Here is a 23,488-nt window from a genome sequence, read left to right on the forward strand (position 1 = left end):
CTTCTTATTAGAGGAGCGTCGCCGCCCTCTTGCCACTTATCTGAGCCGCCCTCGTGTTTCAGGACAAAAAACCATTTTAATACAGAATTTCACATTTTCAATTTTACTATAATTATAGACACATAAACAATATTGACATGAATTAACACAATTGACATGAAAATAGTCTTATTGCACTAAGTGGCCAGCACTGTCTTTTATAGTTCTTGCTATCTGCAGCCGAGATCACGTAACAGGTCCTGCACAGAAGTCGTGACATTATAATCATAATTATGTCCATGAAAAATAAATTGCGCAAAAGTAGAGTATTAAAAAAACTAGTATTTGCTGCATACCTGGACGTGGTCCTTTAGCTTGATGTGCGACTCATTCTGATAGGAGGAACCACTTTTGAGTGAGTCCGTGTGGTGCATGAACACCAACCCCAGACCACTCTTGCACTCTGCCAACTGCTTCACAAATGTTGGTAGCTGGTCCATTTGTACACCACAAGCTAGGATCAGTGCTTCAATCAGCTCTTTGCTGCAAATAAACAACAAAGTAAATCATGCAACTAAATCTCTGTCTGTTTTACCATAATTATGTATATCTGGAGCAACAAAAGAATTTATATCCCTTACCATATTGCTAGGTTTGATTTCTTCTTTTTCTGATTAGTCCAGATAGCAATTCTGTTTCCCTTCTTGCGTCTAGACATGACCACTCCATTCACGAGGTTCCTCCTCACTGAGTTGCCGCCAATCAGCAGCAACAACTACAGGAGAGACGAGGGGAGGGGTAATCAGACTGTGATGTAAATACGTATACAAAGTTCAAAGAATTGCCGATTTAACAAACTAGCCACTTGAAAAGTACTATATACAGTATGCCCAAAAATAGCGTGTATAACTATTGTACTTGTCTGCCCACTATTTTACGTCTCTGGTGCATATAAGAGCACACATGTACACAACCCTTACCACTTCCAACCAGGTTCTGTCCAGGATGTGAGGGCTCTCCTTGATGGTGAGTACCCACTTGCCTCCCGGCTGATTGGCAGGGTCCTCCCACAACGGGTTGATGCCAGCTTTGAAGAAGTGGTAGTTGGTGCTGTTCTCCAGGGCACTGGGAGGTTTGATGTTGTTGAACAGCTTCCAAAACTCCTCTACCTGGATAATAGAAATTGCAAAACATTACACAATAGCCACACCATATGCATGTACTGCATGCACTTCATTATTAGGAGAATGTCATCACATACACGTTGCATATAAAAGAAGCCAGGGGAGAGAAGTAAAAGCTTACTGATGTGATGGTGTAAATTTGTTTAAGTGATGCCTTGTAGTCAGAGAAACTGTTCCTATGACTCCCAATGATCTTGTCATACCACAGAACCCAAGTATCACACAGAGAGTGAGTGCTCTTCGCTGGAACAGGTTTGATTGGTTGTGGGTCTTCTTTGTGTGTCTCGCTGCTAGGCCAGCTAGTTGGGAGATTGCCGCCATCTGCTGGTGGGTATGTAAAGTTGAGAGGTTGTGGAGGTCTCTCGAACATATGCGGTGGGGGTGGTGGCATGAACATAGGTGTGGAGTGTGGAGGGAAGGGGGGGAAGAAACTGGGAGGTAGTGACCTGTGTGGAGGCTGTGGAGCATGTGCAGAGAGTGGAGGGGTGCCATTGCGTGTCAGGAACATATGATGAAATTGTGGGGGGAGAGACATTTCTTGTTCTTTTTGCATCTTCTTTTGATCCAGCTTCTCTTGCTGTTGTCTCAGCTGTGCTAGTAGATTACTGCGCCATTGCTCCATTCGAAACTTTTCCTCCTGTGTTGGACGATGGGTAACACTATTCGGACACAGATGATCCACGGGGGGTGGGTGAGGAGGAGCTTTAGTGCTAAGATCGGGCCACTGCTGAAATACTTCAACAGTTGACTGTTGTGTGCTGGACAATGGCGGTGTGGGAGATGGCGAAAGGGAGAGGGGAGAGGTGGAGCAGATGCTCGATTGAGGACTAGCTGTCGATAGAGAACTGAATTCAAAACTACTTCGCCCACGAGGGATCTGATGAGAGAGCTCCTGCGGTATGTAGATGAGACCGGGTCGCTTTTCTTTGTGCTTTATTATTGACTTGGAGGGTGATCCAATGCTCATTCCACACCCGCTGTCGTGTTCCTCATCGTTGAGTTCCACGGGAGAAAAGGGACACTCGAATGTACACTTGTTGTATTCTTGTCCATTCACTTCTACCTCAATGTCACCGACCACCATTTGGAATACAGTATCATTCGAGTAATTTTTTACCATCGGCTGATTTTTCGGTTCATTGTGTATTTGTGAGTTATGAATGAATGTGTACGGGAAATTTGGGGGAGCATCTGATTCGATCACATGATCATCGATGAGTGTCACATGACTACCACAAGATGGTGAATCTTCAGGTGAGACATTATTGAACGAATCGAGTTCTTGTTCTTGTTCGAGCTTCTTAAGTGAGTCATGCAGTGAGTCCACACCCTCCCTCACGTGCACGTGGTGGACGGGGGATTGGGAACGAGACGAGGCCGGTGTGACGAAGGCTGAGGAGGTGGTGCTGCTCATGCCACTACGCACTGGAACTGGGAGGTAGCTGCAAGGAGGTAGACAATGATGAAACAAAGATATATAAACAATAATTAATGCATGTTGCAATTCAGTTTCAGTATTACAAAATGAGACATTGCTCAAACATGACTTCCTAGCTATTAGCTAACAGCTATTATAACCCCTATAATATGAAAACATTACGGTATTTCCATATATTACACGAGCACACACCCACACACACACACGCCTACCTCAGTGCATCCTGGAAGAGCTCTTCATCGGTGTCACTTGCAGCCAGACTAGATCTCCTGGAGGTACTGGGTGGGGAGAGTTGAGCAGAGAACGTCAGGTCAACCGTCATCCTAGGCTCAGATAATCGGAGAGACTGCAAGAGGGGACAAAAAGAAGAATGAAATTACACATTACCGAGAATTTAATATGGCCATTAATACGCACACAATTAACATGTACAGCAATAGTGTGAAATGTAAAGTTCTAGTTCCTTTTCCGTAGTGAAACTACAGAAAAATGTGCTTAATTGGTAATAGTAGTTAAGAGTGATATATAGTAATTATATCCTTGTAGCACTGCCACTGCATTAGGGTTAGGCCAACCAACCAACCATATTACGCTTCACTATTGACCTGCTACCAAAAAAGGCAGCAGAGTAATATGCAAGGTGGGTATAAACACAGGAAATACAATCAGTCACTCTCAGACATGTGATAGGTAGCGACAGTATACGCTGCACCAAGAGTTCACCACTAATGAACCCTGACTGCACCAATGAACTATACACACACATAGTTCCACATATTCAGCCAAACAGTTAGCACTCTTTTGGTCGCTATTTGTATAAAAAGTAAACACATTAACTGCAAATTAAGGACAGTCATTAAATACTAACATCACAAGCTATCTATGCACTGTTACATAATTAGACATGCTTACCTGAGGTTGGCCTCCATTCTCAGAAGCACCAGTACAGTCCACCTCAACACTGCAGGACAGACAGACAGACATAATTATAATTACATTATACACAACAACACTCCACCATTCCGCAAATCAGTGAAATCATCCACCCCTATGCCCACACCTAGCTACTCATAACGTCTTACATATGCACAAGCACAGCACTATAACCACATGTGGTGAACACAGAGGGGGCTACTGCAGGTTGTATGGCTGACTCTGTAACTGACTATAGGACTTGGAGTGGTTTCAAACACATGGCGATTGGCCCACAACAATCACTCACTGCCACCTGGCAACTATAGCCATTATTGCTGAATAACATATTCTCCAGGAAGAAATATTTCCTAGAGTGCAGTTGTTTATATTATGTACCATATAGCCAACTAGACATTAGTCATGCATTACACATACGTACATCATGACAGCAGATGAAATCACAGGACCCTGTAATTTAGTTACCCCAGCAACACTACTAGTACTGACCTGGTGGTTAGGTAATAATTATAGTGGGTAACATATTCAATTACTGTTTTGGGGTAGGGACCAATAGATTCCAGGAGATAAACAGCTAGTGCATGAATATGTAGTAGGGTGAGAGTAGGGTTACAAATTGACGCTTTTGGTCAGATTGAGTGGGCTGTTTGGATTTGGTTACTATAGGAACACAGACATAATAACCCACAGAAGTCAATGACTGTTGTTATAACAGCGGCCTCAATACTAATCATCACATGTTCCATGGAACGTTATTCATAGCTCTAAAAAATTCCGGCTCAGTTGACAAAAGCAGCTGCAAGTTCCAATCACATGATTGAATTTACCACAACAAAGGGCTGCAGCCGTGTAAACTAAACACATGTGGAAGGCATGCTTGCAAACTATAGTAGCGAATTGAGTTTGTGGCTTAGGAATTTACAATAAAGGTTATTTGCATATATGGACTACGAACAATTCATGCTATAGTGTTCTGCACATGCACACACACCTTTGCTTCTCCAGTTGACTGTGTGTGGTGTCTATACAGCTGGATGTAATGGGAGACATCACCTTGACCTATTGTATGAAGATAAAAGACACAGTTAGACACTATCATAGAGAGATGGCTGGAGGCTAGGACTATATAAAATAGCTCTGGTGAAAGCTTAAACAATAATATTAACTCTATAAACCTATTAAATAGCCACCACAGCTCCCTCCCAGCAAGTAGACTGTTTACTAAGTGCTGCTCTCAAAACTGGCATAGAGTGAAAAGTACACATTGTTGCTGGAATCAGTGGTTTATGTTATCAACACATGGGCAAACATGGGAAACAAAGCAAGCACTGTAATGTGTATGTATATATATAGTTGCTCAAAAACATCCTCCTGGACTCATGACAGGAAACATCCCAGAAATTGACATGCACATTTGTAGATTACTATATCACTAAACCACATTGAGGCCACCCCAAGAGCAAACCACTAAGACCTCCCAATCAACAATGGACCATTGTGACTGACATTGTCCTACAGCTCCTAGCTCTAACCACAACAAAGCTTCCATAGACACTTGAGGGGCCTCACCATAGGCATGGTCACCAAGGGCAACACACAAGAACAGCAGGCAGTAACAATGAGCCGCTTAGATATTAATCAGTGCTAAATTCACATACTATGGATTAAGCAGCTGTTGGCCAACAGTCATGCAGTCGGCAAACAAATATCAATGTCATGCGCTAGTTCAAGTTTATATAATCTCCAGCCGGTATTTTTAGCTACATAATCAAATTTAATGTTGTGCCAGCAACACACAGTTCCAGCCTGACACTCAACAAGCCATGGTGTGCGTGCAGTATATACACAAAGCATGTATAGGGCTTCTGAGGATGAGTGCTGCACTGGCTGGCAAGGCTACACTCGCACGATACATGCAGGGAACCTACTCTAGCACATGATACCAGCAGGGAACCTACTAGATGCAAGAGTGAGCTACGTACTGCACATGTACACAAATCACAATACTGCAGTTCTACACAGTTGTGTGATTGACTCCTGGTGCATATAATTATAATTATAGTTCCATTCTAAACACAAAACATTACATATACAGTAGACACACATATGTAATTATAGCAATCAAGGGATTTATTGCTTGGGATGCACCTGCTATCAATACTTTGTTTGAACAACAGTAGTTGTTTTAGTCGGTTAGTTTTGCCATTTAAATCAAGGGGAAAGGTAATTGGGGCACCATCGAAAATCTCCCAAACTCACATTTTGGGAAATGATGTTCTCCCTATACTAAACAGTTAATTTAAAATAACTACTCACCATTTCAGCTTTTTTATCTGACTTTTTCTTGGGCTGAGAAGTGTGAGCAGAGGTCTCTCCATTGGTCTTGTTACTCTGTCTCCTGTGGTAGTGAGCAAATTGAAGTTAAAAGTATTCAAGGCTAGACCAGTTTACTGTAAATGGATGTGGTTGGTAAGGTCTGCTGATCAAGTAATCACTCCTATACAGACAAGCTTTGTCTCACCAATTAACAGTAAAAAACGAGCACATAAAGAAAAGGAGCGTCTATAATGTATACACCTGACTCCTTTCTTACCCTATAATGTATACACCTGACTCTTTTCTTACCGTTTCTTCCTACTAGATTTTGACATAATGATGGTTAGGGATGGCTACTATACACACTCGATCAGACTCTCTCTCAGAACTAGGAAAGGCAGTGACTAACTTCATGATAAATATACCTGGAAGCAAACCTTTTATAACATGCCTATTGCTTCATCATCCTGCTGCACTATGTAAATATCCAGCATAAACTGAAACTATACTAAGTAATTTCTACATGAGCCTGACAACAATTCCCTTAATTATTAAAGGAAATCAACAAGCTGGGCATGCAATCAATGTCCCCAACCACAAAATGACATCATTACACTGTATTGTAAATGTTAGCTTGTAAATAGAGCCCAAAGCTATATATAACAGGAACAACTAATTGTTGGGAGTGTAACATCTGATCACTGCACAATCTGCACAATATTATGGTGCAATATTGACATACCGTACCTATGGTTTTCCGCTCTGAATCTTGGGGGAATATTGTTACTCTTTTTCTTCCTGCAAGGAAGAGTATAGTCTCATGCACACACTTAAACTGCAATGCAAAGGAAATCATGCAAATCGAAATAGTAGAGGCCAGTACTGGACCATTTATCATAGAATGCTCTCCAGCTCTTGCTCACCTTTCATATGCATGAGCTCCCCTAGTTTGCCCTCTATCTGAGCTTGCAGACCCTCTATTGACTGCTACTGATGGATTTTCTTTGGAAGCCTTACAACTTGATTCTTGGCTAGGTACAGGTCTGGACAATTTGCTCTCAGAACGTCTAGAAATGCCTTTCAAGGCCTTGGGGATGCCATTCTGTGGTGCTAGGCTCGCAATGTGACTCTGAGTGTGGCATGAGTAAGGTCTCATGGTGTTGCCTGCAAACTTTTGTAGCTGAACTTCAGGTTCCATTGGCCCTAGTCTTTCTTTATGAACTGTCTGCTGCAGAATGTAGCTCGACATGGCTACTTGAACGATGCTAGGCTTGCTTGGATGTATGATGGAGCTTGGCTTCACAACAAAGCACCATTCACATGTTTGCACTGTTTACATCCTGTTCAAGTTCATAATACAACGGGTCCCATGACCAATTAGCTACGCTCTCTGGTTTTTGAATGACAAAATATTACAGTGGATGACGACACTTGATGAGATCTAGATATTACAATATTGGTAAGTGGTCGTCATGCAGTAAAGTAGTGCCACATCTATAATTATACTTTATTACATGACGATCACCACCAATTGCACCACATGGTTATCAAAATTAATTGTCTGGCTGACACTCAACTCAGCAGGAAATAAATGTTAAATAGAGATAGCTACTGGCTACAGTTTAGTATAGTAGTCAACCAACATCTAGATAAGCCTACACACGATGGATCTGAATGGATACAAGCAAGTCTCTACCTGGGACACTGATGAAGTAATTGCCTGGATAAGAGGTAACAGTACTGAAAGCACAAAAACACAGTGTCCATATTCATCATCATTCTATAGACTATGACTATCCTCTAGCTAGATACAGAGATGAATGGTATCCAGACTGTACAGTGTAGGGTAGATAGTCCACAGAGAGTACTGTAGCATATAGCTGCCAGAGATTTAGAGTGTAGAAAATGGTGACCAATTAATGTAAATAGTCTCGTGGACCAGCCGATATATACAGGGTCTGGGTCCGCGAGACTATTAATGTAAAGTGTGTGTGTCCGGCTGTTGCCATGCTATGTCATTATACCAACAAAAAAACCAACCTTGATCTGTTTGGCAGCCATACTTTTCTCACTGTAAACGATCTACATGTATGCTTTGTAGTAATGTTGTGTGTTATTATTGCAATGTGTTATAGGTATTTATGGAATCTGCCCATGAGATTCTTGCAATGTCGTTGCAATGGCCCTAAAAAATTCACATCCAGTTTGTGTTTACCTAATAAGTCACACCATGACTCCCCGCATGTTCCTATGGATAGTATGTGTCGTGATTTGTCTTGTGCGTAGTGGTCTGGAGACTCAACTTATTTAGCACTTGAGACAATACTATGTGTACGTATATAGTGTCTTATTTTACTCGAGACTTTCCCAGAAGCTAATTGTTTGTCAGTGACGTAACTAGCTGCAAAGTGCATGGCTATGCTATTACACTAGGGAAATGTGTGGCCGTTATCCACGAAATAACAACAGGTGTTTGACTTATTATAGAAAACCAGTACATGCAACTTGTCTGGTAACCATGATACCTATATGGGTCTCTTGAGATGTTGTCTCAATATAGAGGTTGTATCTTTAAGATGATGTACAAACAAGTTAGTGCATGGTCTTAACTCACTCTCTGCATTGCTCTGATTAACAAGTGGTCTCTACTGCAGGTCTGGACCAGACCTTGGAGGAGCACACTCACCAGCTACTAGCTCACTGCATCTGTGGCCACGACCTGCTCAAGCTCAGCCAGCAACAATTGGAGTACCTCAAGGTACACTAGAACGTACTCTGGTTGAGTGTATCCCTTATGTGTGTACCAATGTGGTGTTAAATCGTGTTGATTGTGAATGTAGCTCTACACTTTCGTTGGGTTTCCAGTATTTGTCTATTTTGTGTACTGATGTTTGTATCCTTTTGGTTTGAATAGATATTATTTTATTAAAGTGAAGATTGTTTTCAAAACTTACGCCCCTGATCTAATCACTCCAATATACATAGAGTTGTTTGTTCTGTTGTTGATTCAACAAATAAGTATGAGCATGGTACAAGTACGGCACAAAATACAAGTGTACGTACTAACCTCTGTGGCGCTGTTATAGGTGTCCCAGCTGGGTCATCAGGAGCTGTTGCTGGAGGCAGTGGAGCAACTCTCCACACTGGTATGGCAACCAACTACATGTGTTTGTTGTTATTGCTCTATTAAGTTTTTGATGCATTCACACTCTGTTTTCTATTATGGCATTGGCTCACCGCCACTCCTTTCTGGACACATCCTCTCCCCCACCACACACAAACATTATAGTTATACTACCTTGTACTTTGACCCTCCCAGGAGAGTGGTCATGCTCGGAGCTCCACCATCTCCTTGGCTAGCAGAGTCTCCAAGAAGACCTCTCAACTCATCAACACTCTCCAGCATAAGAACAATAGCGTGGACGGTGACACTACCCTCTCCAGGATAGAGATGACAGCGGGCGTTATGAATGCGGCCAAGTCCCTGGTCAGCTGGCTCGAGAGAAATCCCTCCTCCTTCATCTCCGACTACAAGTCCTTCAAACATGATATGTTGAGGAGTACCTTAGAGCTCTCGAGTATTCTGGTAGGTCATGGAGTCTCGCACTTCATTTTTGCATTTTCAAACTTGTTCATTGTAGGAAGACAAATTTGAGACGAACACAATGGTGGATGCTGTAAGTTGCTACATTGTAATACAGTTGCTCGAGTATAGCCTCTCTTTTGAGTCCCTCTGAACTTTGTTTATTTTGTGCAGCTGTTGAAGTGTGTATATGCCTTCAGTGTGTAACAAAGCGACACTTTTAATTATTATGGTTATAGTATGTACATGCGTCAACAACACTGCAGGTGGTGTTACACGTTACATGTAATCTACCACCTGCAGTGTCGTACAATCCTGAAGCTCACATCATCGATGATGTCACCAGAGAACTTCTCAGTAGTTGAACCTGTGAACCTGGTAGCAATCACCCTGAGCCCCAGAGAGGACACTGGACTGGTCAGTTCCTCTAATACTGTGCTACACTCATTGCATGCAAGACCTTTCTTTCATCTCACCTTTCAATTAGTATTATTGGGGTTCTACAGTGTATTGTATTGTTTTGTTTTGTTACAGTAGTGTAGTACATGTAGCTGAGGTCAGTCCTCACTGCAGTACTGTACTCTGGATCAGAGGAGGTCCGACACGAGTACCTCGATTAGGCTAAAATTGAGTTAACTAGTCACATGCAACAATGACTTTAACGTTGAATTTTGCACGTGACCAAGCCTAATCGAGGTACTCATGTCGTACCTCCTCTGAGTGTGGATATATCATATGTGTGTACTGTGGTGTGATGATGGATATGACTGCATCTAGATTGATGCTGTTGCTTTCACAACCAGTATCGGTTCCTTTATTCTTTTCACGTCCAATTAACCATCCAATAGTCATGCTCTCTATGGCCTCTGCCACACACACACACACACACACACACACAGGGCTTCTCTATACAGAGAACCAGACAAGGCAACCTTCTGGTCAGCAGTGTCAGTGAAGGGGTGAGTGTCTACGCCTCATTGAGGCCCACAATGCCTAACTGTTGACAAATTATTAACCGGTTTAATTAGTAGCTTGAAATAACTATCTAAATGGGGCTTTAGTTTTGCTGTACTCCCACTGAGTGTTGTAAGTGTATGTGTCGTACCTTGGTGAGTAGCTCGTTGTCATTACACAAACACTGTTACTATTAATGTTAAGCTCAGATGATCGATGCACCTTGTACCTTGTATGTCAAGTGCCAATGTGAAGCCATGCAAAGCTTAGATGATGTACCTTGTATGTCAAGCTTGATGATGCATGATGATGCATGATGTACCATGTACACGTATGTGTACCACAAACCCCTCCCCAGAGTCCGGCTGAGGAGTTGGGCCTCAGTCAGAGTGGTGTGGAGATTGTGCAGATCAACGCTCAGAATGTGGTAAGTCTCAGAAATGCAATACCTAAATCAATTAACTAAAACTCAATTTTTTGGATGCCAATAAAATTCTTTGGTGTGTGTATGTATCATTATGTAATGATTGTCACATGACTCCCTCCAGGTTGGCTGGGAAGTGAGCAATGTGGTGGAAACTCTCAAGCAAAGTGGACATGAGGTGTCCCTCATCCTTAAGATTCCTAAACCCGTTAATGGCAACAAAGAAGAAAAAGACGATCAGACCGATGAAGGAGTTGTGGCTGATGGTAGCAATGGATCATGTGAGATCTTAGATCCAGCGTCCAATCAAATGCCAGAATCAGACGGACTCTCTGTTGATGATGTCGATATGGAGGGCATACACAGCCCTGACGGTTTCCAAGGCGACACGGACTTGAGCAATCTGCAGAGTATCTTTAGAATGAAGAAAAACGCATCTCTCGACCTCAAAAGAACTTCCAGTGTTCCTCTGACAGACAGGGAGAAGGCGGACACCATCTTGGAGGCACAGGGGGAGGGTGCTCTGGAGGAGACGGACGGAGGGTCCAATAACTTCTCACCTTTGGCTGGACTTCAGCAGAGAATGCACACAAGAACGTCCAGTGCAGGGACACCAGTGAGTCGTGTGGTGTAGTATAGGCTTGTAGTAGTGCTGGATATGGTAATGGTCATCGCAGTAGCTAGTTAAAAAGACTGTTTTAAGTGATGCTGGTAAAGGGTCATGTCTTTTATATTTGCTTTTTTCTGTAGGCCTGTAAAGTGGACACGTCGACTCCTCAGTAAGTTAATTACATGCACTTATGGATAACTGTTTGACAGTATTTTTATTTCCTCCTCTTATTTTAGGACTTCCTACAGAACTCAGATCATTGGTGGGGTGGTTATGAGGATCCCCATGAACGAAGGTATGCTCTATATTGCTATGCCGTATAGCGGGTACATTTCGAGGGTATAAATCTTTGTGGTTTTTGCTGATTAAGCATGTACCACGAACATTTATACCCACAAATTTATTATCGCATGCTGCAAAAAAGCTTTTATTAAATCCGCGAAAACGTTTCTAATGGTATTTTTGCAACCCTCGAAATATACCCGCTATACAGTAGCTATGGCCTCACTTATAGAGTCAGATTGTTCACTCCATATAGCAGGTGCAAAGAAGGGGAAGCAAAAGACGGGCAGTGGACATGGGAGGACCAAGCTTCAGCGAACAGTGAGTGTTACCATATAGCACTGTGTTGCATGTTGTTAGTTCCATCTCATCCATCCTCTACAGGGCAAGAAGCTGAAGAAGACCAATACAAACAGTACAGGCAGTCTTACCTCAGACGAACTCTATCTACCTACTGGTGAGTATGAGCTCAGGGGCGTAACTAGAAAATTTACGGGAAGGAGGCAACCGCCCCCGCAAATTGTTTGCTCGGAAACCACACCCACTAATTATCGCGTAGAAGCGCATGCAAATAGCAAAAACTGTTCTCCTTCTCTTTTCTTCATCAACAAGACAGTGATAGAGCTCATTTCTGCTCATTCTATATACCTAGTTAGCCCAAAGTTAGCTAGCCAGAGCTATTAAAAGCTAGTGAGGTGAATCACCTTGAAGTTCAATAGTACAGGAGGCAAGGGCCTCCTCTGCCTCATTGCTAGTTACACCCCTGGAGCTAGAGCATGCTGTACTTAGTGATGCATCTTATAGGAAGTACAAGATAGAGTCAGTACATATGAAGTAAGAGAAGCCATTGTTATAGTTGTCATGCCTTTAAACTAAGGCATCATTCAGCATCATCATATTACATCACTCTTACCCACTAGCATATCCTACTGGCTACATGTATAGCCTTCCTATAGTTCTGAATGAATTATGGTTGAGCAGGAAATGCCTTGAAGGTGGTAAGAGTTAACCTATTGTGTAACTATTAGGCAATGTGTACATTGTGTGTATTACAGTGAATTTCAGGATCAATGTCTAGGTAAAACCATTACAGAAGCTATATAAAAGCATTTCCTGTTAAAGACACAGTACTTCCTGTTGGGCTGTGTGCATATAAGTGGCAGCTGGTAAGTAGAAGCATACAGTAGTGCAGTGAGAAAAGTGAAAACATAGAACTAGAGCCTGCTGATAGTTTAATTGCAACAGTTATGGAGGTAGCAACACTAGACGTTAACGTACATGACAGGAACAGTGTCTCCTATTACTCTGCTCAGTTTATCAAGGAAGGATCTGCAGGTCAGCTGCTGCAGTGTTCATTGTGCAATGCAGCTAACAACACATTGGTTTAGCAGTCACTAATATAATATAAATGGCTATAAGTTATGTAGTGACTGTAATACTTGAATGGTACCCTACGTACTTATCTACATATAATAATTGTAGTGATTTGATTCCTTGAATGGAGTCGGTTCTTAGACAATGTGGATTTCTTCCCTGAGGTATTTATATATAGTGAATTCATACCGTAAGTGAGCTGATTGCTTGGTCAATGATTTCAAATCCTTACTGGGCAGAATGTGTGTATGGTATGTTAACTATTAACAATCCACTAATTATTACACAATGCACACATTTTATAATTTTCAGAGCCAGATGACTCCTCGCCTGAAAAGGTAAGCCAACCTACTACTACGTTTGTAGCTCGCTGCGTGCATGACACCTGAATACTATTGCTAACATTGAGTGCTGTGTGTAAACTCTGTTTGTTAATTTTCACAATAGTACTTCCTAGACCAATGTTTCAGTTTTTTTTTCAATAATCCTTTGTCTGTTATAGACTTATTTTGACTCCTGCTTGAACACACCCAATGCACTCGTAGCCATTAGACGCTTGTATGTATGGTACTGTTTAGGGTGTGTGGCTTCTGCTTATTTGATTTTTATGAGTCATCCTTTGTTTGTTGTGTGTGTGTAGGGTGCAGTGTTCAGTGACGCTAGAGAGGTCACTATCGGAGGAACTAGTAAGTGTTTGGCAATATTCCTTTAGTCACATGACAATATCCTTTTAGCTATAGTTTTGTGTTTGGCAGTTTGGCAATTCCCTAGTAGCCACATCTTTGTTGTGAGAAGGTGGTGGTGTGTGATGTACACCTGCGTGTGTTTATAACATCACCAATACAAAGTCATTATCGCCTACAGAGTGATTTCCCTGCTAGTGTTGCTAATATCCTGTGTACTGATATGTATTGTGGTTCTTGGAAGCCTTTGACTGCTTGCAGGGGATTTTGTTTGTCTTTGTTAGAAGTCTTCCTTGTCAGGGAATCCTCTGCTAAGTAGTCATTCTGTCTAATACATGTTTACATTACATTTTCTTTTTTTTACTTTAACAGCTGCCAAGCAGGTCACAGTCACGTCTATATCTGAAGGACATGTAAGTGTTGATTCTTAGCTAGTAACGTTGTGCTTGTATCTAAGCATGCTCTATCTATCTAGTCCAATGTTGTGTTTTTCTTGTGTGTTGTCTAAATCACACTGCTCACAGTTCCTAGCATTGCTTACGATATTTACGTACATATTTACATAATCTCATCTACAGCGTAATGATGAGGTTGCCGTGCCTACTCGTAAGAAGTCGGCCAACCCTGCTCTGATGGTGCCCTGCTTTCAACTCAAGAACACAGAGCAGGAGGGATGGATGAACAAGCAGGGAGGGTCAGGACTCACTCCTAGGAACTGGAGGAGAAGATGGTTTGTCCTCAAAGAGAGCAAACTCTACTACTACAAGACTTCCTTTGTAAGTGTCGACTGCCTCGAATTCTTCAATCAGACAGCTATTAGTGACACAGATGTTTGTATATATATATGTTATTATGTTAAAATTCTAGCCCACCATACACACACTATTAGCTGCAGTATTGGTATTTACGTATACCACACATGGTGCATGTATTCTCAAAATCAGTTTCACACGTACGTGTACTGTTAAGCTCTGTGTAATAATAATAGCATCATCTGTACACACTGCAGGACATATCTGCTCTGGGTATTGTGGAACTGGCTGGCTACTCGTTTGAACCGACTACAGATATCAAAAAGAAATAGTATGTGTGCATTGAGTCTCTATGTTCAGTGCTAGTGCATTGTTGTGATTATGACTGAGTATTTTTCACATTAGTAGCTAACTAGTATGGCTCTCCCCCGCATCTGCTCATAGTAGCCCAGGCATGCTGCTGCTGTATTGGTAGCTCCAATGGAATGTTTATTGATTGCAAAGAAGTGCTTTTTGGTACTAATAGCATCTAGTAAGACTTCTGTTTCTGTTCACAACGACACTTGCTGTTCTTGATATCAATTAAAGCACATTCTTTAGCTTATTAGGTCCAATAAATCATCCTCAGCATGATGTAATAGTGATGCAGTATTACACGCGTGCAATTGTGTAATTCTAATGATGTTAACAATTGGCTTATTGTTGTGGTTTGTTTCTGCAGTGCATTCAAGGCCGTCAGACAAGGAGCACGGACCTATTCATTTGTTGCTGACTCAGCAGATGAAATGACCAGGTAGGTAATGCACGGAACCTTGCTTGTACCGGTATGCTTACATGTTTTGTATGAATGCCGAGTGGCAGTGTACGTACATGTACATGACCATACCTTTAACCCGTGTAGATGGATTGAAGTGTTGACAAGAGCTGCCAGCTCTGTCACAGAAGGCTCTTCGTTCACATCCTCTATAGGTAAGCAGAGAGTGTGTGAGCTAGTTAGTACCTCTAGTTCTGATATCGTGCTTATGTGTGCTAAACCTATACTTGTAGTTAGTAAGTGCAGTACTGTTTTGACTAACCCCGCCCCCCTCCCACACACAGAGGCATCAGATGATGAGCTGTAGGAGACATTCATTCACCGTATTTTTTACTCTCCATAGATCAGAGTGTGTTTGTTATGTATGTGTGTGTCATGTGATTCATCAGTTACCCTGGCGATTATCAGCCATCCATCAATCATGTGTTGGACTAACTCAGTATCAATTCTGTTTTTTGCTCTTTATTGCCCCTCGTATTTTATTCCTCATTCTCATCTCTTTTATCAACAGCTGATTTTGTATAATAAGCACTATTTCGTTTTGATTGTTATTATAGTGACATCATGCAATGTAATATATTTTGTGGCATTAAGAATTACAAAAAATAGTGATTATTCGTATTTACGAGTGTTTGTGATGACTTGATGTTCGAGTTCAAAGGTGTACTTAAACTGTGAAAAAAAAGTTGCGTAATTACCAAGATCAGGAAACATTTACAAATCACCTGACTATCCACTTGTTTTACTGTTATTGGCAATTTGACTGGACGTGACAGACGAATGATATCCTGCAACCAGATCAACATTAATATACATATCACCATAATCATTACCTCAGACGGGATGGACTGTGTCCGGTACTTGTACAGTAGATCCACCCCTTCCACTAGAGGGTAACTAATGGGAAGAACACGAGATCTCTTGGAGGGGTAGGTCTCCTCAGAATCCTCGAGTCCCCTCTTCCTACCCCCCACAATCCTCTGCTCAGAATCCTCCAATTCCCTCTTTCTATCCGCCGCAATTCTCTGCTCGGAGTCCTCTAACATCACTGACACAGAGGGTTGAGTAGCTGCTTGTTGGCAATAGTAACAATCACCGTTCTCACAGCACACGTCACTACTACGCTCTTGTTTCAAATCTGATGTGACTCGTCCAGACGATGTAGAAGTGGAGCCAGTGGACACTCTCAAGATACCAGCTCGTACTGACAAGTGATTGGACGACGATGTGGACGTAACAGAAGTACGGCATATTGAAATTGATTTACAAGAGGAAAAAGGGCCGGAAATTACCAATGGACTAACGTTTTTTGCCTCGTCGCTGTTAAAGTTTAGACAGTACTTTAGCAGAGTTTCGGTAGTGTCTTCAGTCTTCACAGCACAAACTATCCCAGAAACTTCACATTTGTCGGCACAGAAACAAACCATTTCATCTTCAAAAGGGATCTCTATTCTTGTCCAGTTCGTTTTCAATTTTAGATCAGCTTTCGATTGAATATAACTGAGAACAAGTTGCCAAAAAACCCTGGGTGAGGAATTCTTCATACTACACCAAACAGATTGTTTCCCTGGACTCACTCTCGACAGCTGACCTCGTTGTTCGTCTTCACGCCAGAAAGTCAGCCATTTTAGTATTCCCCATCTTTTACCAATAGACGGAGCAGAACACACCTTAGACCAGCTGGCATGTCTCGATCCAAGACTTGAATACATGCAAACATTACCAGTAGAGTCAATAAGGAAAAAATTGTCATATTTATCCAGAGATATAAATGTAGGCACACACACTTCTGAATCATCATTATTCCACAGATCTGAAGGGCATGGTGGAATTCCTTGCCAGTTCAATATGAGCAGAGATTTTTTCTTTGTGAGATCGATTGTTGATAAGTCGACTGTAAACAATGCCCCAGACTGTGTCCTCCTAACAACAAAATAGGAACCAACTGCAATATCGGTTGCCTTGCAGTACATTTTGCTCCAAGAGTTTCCCAGTGGGTTGTCATGAGTTACTCCCAAGCGAACACACAGTTCTGCATTTTGGATACCACAAACAATGCCAGAGTAGCCTCCAACTACAGTGCTGAAACCAGCACCTTCTTTCGACCAAGGAGGCCCGGGGCTAGGGAGAGTGGGAGGGTCTATTTCTGTTGTAGCTGTTTCCTTTATTGATAAGTTGGGGTTGACAGACGCTGTGTACATTTCGAGATCCCTCAATACGTGCACGTTACCTTGTTCATCGCAGAGCCATATGTGTGATGACTCGTGGCTGTCTGAAGCAACACTGCCGATACTCATTCTGATCTGCACAGGGGAAAAGAGATGAAAATAACCAAGACATAGATCTAGATCTAGCTGCATAAAACCACTTACATCTTGGCAGCTTCATTAGAGGTACTTCACCAAGGGAGAGGTGCAGAGCATGTTCAAAGGCATAACAAAAGTACAGTACACAGCTAGCTAGCTATATAGGTAGCTGAATTACTGAAGGGGGTGGGGCAGAATGAAGGGAGTGGCAAAGATGTGTGCTGCATGGCTAAGAGTAGTTCCAAGGAAACCTGGAGGAATGAGAGCTGACTCTGCCAGTCACTTGCTCCGGCAGCCGGTCAGTTTTGAGCTATTCTTCTTCACTTATCTTGTCTGTGCTCTCCTACTCCAAAAGATAAACATTTACAAAACTGTGAGTCAGTATCTATATTGGTCTCTGTTATCACAATCAATCTTACCGGTTTCCTTCCTCCAGAATTTCCACCTGGTTGATTTTAACCTGGTGCTGTTTACGATCATTGTCCTGAGTCGTCGCCTGGGCTGGTGTGTCCTTCAAGAGCTCCAATCTCATTGGCCGAGTGTCAAAAAACCCCTCAAGAGTTCGTCCAAAGGGAGTCGGAAATGGGCCCACGTGTTTGAGAGTATGGTGAATGTGGTGAATGTGAAGCATGTGATGGTTGTCATTTGTACCCTCCTTGTGATCCTGTGGTCAGTTGTGAGGCTCATCGAACACACCTCTCTATTCAATCTGCTCTTCTTGTTCTATCCGTAGGTCTTGTAATTATACATATAATTATTATTGGGACTCAATGAATAAGTGTCATGCTTATATGAATACTGAGAGTGCCTACATTTCTGTTAGTATAACTATTAGTCAGTTTCAATGTTCATTTTGTCACTTTGCGGTGGGTACTTCACTGGCACCACCTGCAATTGCAGTGTGAACTTCGCTATGTACATTTCTCACCTCTGCCCATATAGGTTGCTGCTCTACCTTTCTCTATTTGGGTTCACCTTGGAACCAAGACGATATCGAAGCAGATTCTCCCCTCCAAGAACCTTCCTCCATCACATCAACTTCTCGTCTTTAGAAAGACAAAAATTGAGGTCCGAAATTTTCTCTTCACCCAGCAGTAAAGTTACAACCTTCTCCTCCTTGTCTACTGTCCCTGCCCACATTGACCGCACCTCCTCAAATACATGCAACTCGGGTCCATCTTTAAATCACATCCCCTCTTCCAAGTCTGCTAGTGTCAACTCAGCGTCTGCCCAAACCTCCAGTCTAGGCTCAAATTCTCATAAGACGGCTGCTGCTACTCGCAACGCTTCTCATAAAGATAAAGCAGCGGAACCTTCTGGAGTGGTGAAAACTGAGCAATCAGCTAGCCTCATAGCACGACTTGCTCTCGGTAACTTGAGTGGAGATCGACGATACACGTGGGAATATGCTGTAATGCTGCCCACCACGCCAGATGAGGTTCGAAATGAAGTGGACATTTTGTTATCGGATTTGATTGTACGATTGAAGCAACTTCTGTTCAACTCGCTTCTGTGTGCCTACTATGTTGGGTTCATTCCGATGCTTTTTGCTGACGTGAGTAATTTAGTCTATTGGAGCATATCATCTTAATTAACGATCTTGGGGCGTGTGTATACATAAGTACACATTCTCTACCCCCCCCCCACACACACACACACACATGCAGAGTCACCTCTACTATGACAAGTGGTGGTGTGTGGAGCATGCATTCCTCGTGTGGGCCAATTCTTTTGTTGTTCTTTCCTCCCTCTTCCTCCCTCCGAGCTACTGCCAGTTACTCTACCACTGTGCCCTGCACCTGGGCTGCTGGACCAGGTGTAACCATGACGACTCCACCAATCTGTGAGTGCACATGTTTGATTTGTTTTACATATTAATTGTATCAGATATAATTATTGTAGGGCTAGCTCAATACGTATTCAGACAAATTTAGCATTTAGCTGAAGGCCTTTGCAGGCTATCACACAAGGTTCCTGGTAGCTATTTATCACTGACTGTATGTATTGCTCCCGTGTAGTTGGTCTCCCACGGTGACGTGGAAGTACGATGCTTTGGTCCAATGGAATGGAGAGTCCTTCAAAGGAGAGGGAGTGTTTAACATGGCCATTCCTTGCGACTCCTCACAAGAGTTCTTCTATGTGAGTTCACTCCAATAGCTACTGACCTACTAGCCTCGATTCCCCTTCTCAGTGGCTTGAAATCAAGGCTCTATACCTAACTCATTAATACACTCATGTTTACGTCTATGTATTTCATAATAATTATGTGACCTTACTATAATTATATCTATTGTGTTGACACTTTTCCTATACCCACTTGGTCATCACCCCTCTCCTCCCTCCCTCCCTTCCAGCTGTTGTTCCAGTCTCGACTCCACGTCCACACCTGGCTCCTGACGATGCAGAGCATCACAGTGCTCTTCCAGATAGTGGTCCTCCTACGCTTGGTCTACTGGCACCAACTGCTGAGCATGTCTGTGCTGCTTCTGTTCAATGTCTTTGTGTTCTACAAGCTTCTCCACAACAGACTCTGGCTTAGAAAGACTTTATGGATACCCACTTGACTCTCTGAATTTTCATTTTTGGCATTATTATAATTACATTATTATCCAGTATAATTATAGTTTTATGGATTACTAATTAATGCATGACATTACAATTTATATGACAAAATATCATTTCAGCAATAATGGGAGCTATCTCAGCGTAAGTTTATATCAGTAAGTACAGTGTCAGCAAATCTGTTGAATATGGGGTGCATACATAAGTATAGGTACAGTTCTTAGGCAGCCTCTTCATCAGTGGGATCATCCTCGCTCTCACTCCCTGCACGCACACAACAAAGACAACAGTGAATCAATACACAAGACACATACATACATACATATGTAGCTGCATGTGAGATTGCACAGCTAGCTACGTACACAAGCTCTTGGTATGGTAACTAGAACTGATTGACTGCTCTCACCTGGGGGCTGAGAGGTGGAGGGGTCAACAGACAGGTCATCATCATCATCTTGTTCATCCTCACTCAATTCTCCATTGTCACTCTTATTATCATCATCATCAGCTTCAGTGGTCTCCTCAGTACGCCCACGCTGTGGGGGGGGGGGGGGGTAAATAAGGTATACTTATAGCATAGCAGCAGAAGAGGATTTCCTTTACAGTGCCCCTGATCTAGAAAGTTACGTAACTAGTACAAGTATTGTAGGCGAATTTCCCAGCTTGTGTAATTGCATTTATAAGCACAGCAAGTTTTTGAAGCTACAGGCAAGCTCTTGTAAGGGAATATCCTGGCCTATAGCTAGCCTGTAACCATAGTGCAGCTGTAGCAGTAGTGTTATGACAACACGACAATGAAGACAATACACAATGGTGCTATTATATCCATTGCATCATACCACTCCTAATCATACGTGTAGAGAGGTCATCATGACACGATACATGTAGGTTATAGGTTACCTACCTTAAGCACAGAGGTCAGGTAAGTTCCAAGTCCACGAATATATCCGAGTTGTGTGTCCACGATTTCAGAGATACGGTCCAGAGCTTTCTTAGAGAGGTCACTTGGGGTTTGCACCTGAACAAACAGCCGCTTATGTCAATGTACATATAAGAAGTAAAGCATAACTACCTTGTACTCTAATTAATTAACAGCTTATTACACATTTCGTAGCACAATTCTTGCATATCAAGCTATTTACTAGGTAGGGCAGCCCCCTAGCAAAGCTATTTACAGTGTAAGCTGTAAGGATATTATCAACTATCAACTTATGAGCAACTTTAACGTACGGGTTTGAGTTGAGTGTAGAGTTCCTGGGCGTAGTCATAAGCCTGAGTGGCCCCTCCCTTCAGATGGTGGGGAAGATAAGAGGTGGCACCAGAGATGGACTTGAGACCAGAATACACTCTCTCGCTCAGCTGTTTGGAATAGTCCAGGGTGGATTGAAATCGTGTGGGTTTGGGTTTGAGCCATTCGATCTGGCTGTCTTCTTCAGTCTCGTCAGGTAACCAGGTGACCTTGTTCTCCTCCCCTTGGGCCGTACGTGAGAGCATTTCCTTGACATGATCTTGAAGGTCCTTGAGTGTAGAGGAGATGTTTTCGTACTGTTGGCCGGCCTTCTCACGGAGGTCCCGAGACAACTTGAGCTGTGAAATAGAGAGAGAAGCTGTAGGTAAACTTAGTCATAGCTCGGAGGCAACATAAAGAGTGGTGTGTCTATGTACGCCTGGTGTCACAATAGAATGCTGTTGTGGTTGTGTGTGTGGGAACAATGTAACAGATGGGCACACTCTGAACATGTGGGGTGATTAGTAGTCATAGTGATTCAATACACCTGTAATGCAGCACATGTGATAAACTGACCCCTTACTCCCAGGAACATAACAATGAAAGGTCACTGTAGCTATAATGTAGAGAGGTCAACTTACCAGATCAACGGCTGCTTTGAGCTGCTCCAAGGAGGATTTGCTCTGCTGTTGCACACTTTGTAGACGACGCATGGAACGGTAGTAGATTCGAAGCTTGACCTTTCGAGAGAGAGTCTTGATACGTTCAATTCGGCCACTTTTTTCAACTTGTCCGAGACAATTTTCACATTTCTGGCAATTTTGGCAATCTTCCACCACAACCACATCTTCCTCGACCTCCTCAGTAACGGTGCCTTCCTCGGTGGACTTGATAGTGGTCATCTCAACCGATTCTTTGATCTTGACAGACTCTGATAGAAGCTCCTTCTCGTTTTCTTCGGCTGGGATGAAGTAATCGACAATGTTCTCAGTGGCAGTCAGGGTACGATCGAGTCCGCTACCTACAAGGATGCCAGCTCGTGTGTTGGCCACAGCAGAAGCACCTGATTGTACAGAAGAGTACAGTGCATCTTTGCCAGCTGTAATTCGAGTAGTCACAGCTTCTTTTCCTTCGGAGACTTTACTGACAATGGCATCCTTTCCTTGGCTGGCCATGGTAACAACACGGGTCTGGGAGAGTGCCTCGGTCCCTGCTTGAACTTTAGAGACAACCGCATCTTTGCTAGCAACCACACGACTCGTAATAGCTTCTTTCCCTTCGGAGACTTTACTGACAATGGCATCCTTTCCTTGGCTAGCCATGGTAACAACACGAGTCTGAGAGAGTGCCTCGGTCCCTGCTTGAACTTTAGAGACAACCGCATCTTTGCTAGCAACCACACGACTCGTAATAGCTTCTTTCCCCTCGGAGATGCGGGTCTTGACGGCTGTGTGCCCATCGCTGATTTTAGTGGTGATAGCATCCTTGCTCTCGGTGAGGTAGGTCATCACTTCAGCAGGCTCAGACTTGATAGCAGGCACCTTCTCCTCGAGTTTCGTCAGTTGTTTTGCAGTAAATGAGTCGACTGCATGAACTGCACGAAGAGAGGAGAAACACAACAGTCAATTCACAATACAAAACACAAGCTTTTAATAGAATGTGGTTTAGTGCATAACTTACTTGGTTTGTCCAATTTCTTGACAAGAGGAGCTGCTGTCCCAGCAGCAAACTTTACAGAGCTTTCAATGGTGCCCAGAGCATAGTCACTGGCCCTGCTGTAGCCTTTAGAGCCTTCATACGCAGCGTAGAGAGCGTTCCCAGCAGAAGAGGCCATAGGGTTGGTGGAGAGCCATCCGTACACTGATCCAGAGTCAGCCGGTGGAGGAGCTGGGGTTGTTTCAACAATTTCAGTCATTGCTTTCTTGCAGAGAGAGGTAGACGTTCTGTAGCTGTAGGTCTAGTAGTTTGAGATTTTACACTTCTTCTTTGCACTAGTCTTGTCTTCTTGCTTGAGGAACTGTAGTCACGCGAGATTGCTGTTCGCCCACACACCACATGACAGGGCT

The 23,488-nt window shown here is 42.8% G+C and overlaps 5 protein-coding genes across 8 annotated transcripts; 2 read left to right on the plus strand and 3 right to left on the minus strand.

Moving 5' to 3' along the window:
• Positions 1-87: 87 nt before the first annotated feature.
• Positions 88-7,206, minus strand: LOC135350219 (uncharacterized). 2 transcript variants are annotated; one of them, XM_064548953.1, is made up of 11 exons: positions 6,774-7,206; positions 6,598-6,648; positions 5,851-5,932; positions 4,526-4,593; positions 3,514-3,562; positions 2,814-2,947; positions 1,285-2,605; positions 960-1,148; positions 621-754; positions 336-522; positions 88-239 (listed from the first exon to the last, which is right to left on the minus strand). In XM_064548953.1, the coding sequence occupies exons 1-11, from the start codon at positions 7,097-7,099 to the stop codon at positions 210-212; spliced, it is 2,571 nt and encodes an 856-aa protein (XP_064405023.1). In that variant the 5' UTR covers positions 7,100-7,206; the 3' UTR covers positions 88-209. The 2 variants fall into 2 exon arrangements, with proteins under 2 accessions (XP_064405023.1, XP_064405024.1); XM_064548954.1 differs by lacking the exons at positions 6,598-6,648; positions 6,774-7,206 and adding an exon at positions 6,160-6,534.
• A 180-nt stretch (positions 7,207-7,386) lies between these two features.
• Positions 7,387-15,947, plus strand: LOC135350226 (connector enhancer of kinase suppressor of ras 2-like). Of its 2 annotated transcripts, none has more exons than XM_064548961.1 (21): positions 7,387-7,581; positions 8,505-8,608; positions 8,937-8,996; positions 9,170-9,436; positions 9,492-9,527; positions 9,737-9,850; positions 10,333-10,392; positions 10,746-10,814; positions 10,936-11,427; positions 11,562-11,590; positions 11,658-11,716; positions 11,960-12,024; positions 12,088-12,160; positions 13,390-13,415; positions 13,718-13,763; positions 14,133-14,173; positions 14,339-14,536; positions 14,770-14,843; positions 15,234-15,305; positions 15,414-15,481; positions 15,611-15,947. In XM_064548961.1, the coding sequence occupies exons 1-21, from the start codon at positions 7,515-7,517 to the stop codon at positions 15,631-15,633; spliced, it is 2,043 nt and encodes a 680-aa protein (XP_064405031.1). In that variant the 5' UTR covers positions 7,387-7,514; the 3' UTR covers positions 15,634-15,947. The 2 variants fall into 2 exon arrangements, with proteins under 2 accessions (XP_064405031.1, XP_064405032.1); XM_064548962.1 differs by having other exon boundaries at positions 11,963-12,024.
• On the minus strand, positions 15,773-17,845 carry LOC135350235 (uncharacterized). 2 transcript variants are annotated; one of them, XM_064548974.1, is made up of 4 exons: positions 17,699-17,845; positions 16,160-17,629; positions 16,052-16,114; positions 15,773-15,998 (listed from the first exon to the last, which is right to left on the minus strand). In XM_064548974.1, the coding sequence occupies exons 2-4, from the start codon at positions 17,621-17,623 to the stop codon at positions 15,939-15,941; spliced, it is 1,587 nt and encodes a 528-aa protein (XP_064405044.1). In that variant the 5' UTR covers positions 17,624-17,629; positions 17,699-17,845; the 3' UTR covers positions 15,773-15,938. The 2 variants fall into 2 exon arrangements, with proteins under 2 accessions (XP_064405044.1, XP_064405045.1); XM_064548975.1 differs by having other exon boundaries at positions 15,894-15,998; positions 16,052-16,089.
• Positions 17,814-20,310, plus strand: LOC135350234 (transmembrane protein 39A-like). Its single transcript, XM_064548973.1, has 6 exons — positions 17,814-18,005; positions 18,069-18,361; positions 18,575-19,187; positions 19,300-19,475; positions 19,651-19,771; positions 19,987-20,310. The coding sequence occupies exons 1-6, from the start codon at positions 17,829-17,831 to the stop codon at positions 20,194-20,196; spliced, it is 1,590 nt and encodes a 529-aa protein (XP_064405043.1). The 5' UTR covers positions 17,814-17,828; the 3' UTR covers positions 20,197-20,310.
• LOC135350228 (uncharacterized) lies at positions 20,292-23,455 on the minus strand. The gene is made up of 6 exons (XM_064548965.1): positions 23,103-23,455; positions 22,064-23,016; positions 21,425-21,781; positions 21,099-21,212; positions 20,601-20,730; positions 20,292-20,458 (listed from the first exon to the last, which is right to left on the minus strand). Exons 1-6 carry the CDS (start codon positions 23,335-23,337, stop codon positions 20,415-20,417), a joined length of 1,833 nt encoding a protein of 610 aa, XP_064405035.1. The 5' UTR covers positions 23,338-23,455; the 3' UTR covers positions 20,292-20,414.
• Positions 23,456-23,488: the final 33 nt, after the last annotated feature.

This window comes from Halichondria panicea, chromosome 16, assembly GCF_963675165.1.
Source record: "Halichondria panicea chromosome 16, odHalPani1.1, whole genome shotgun sequence".
NCBI lineage: Eukaryota > Metazoa > Porifera > Demospongiae > Suberitida > Halichondriidae > Halichondria > Halichondria panicea.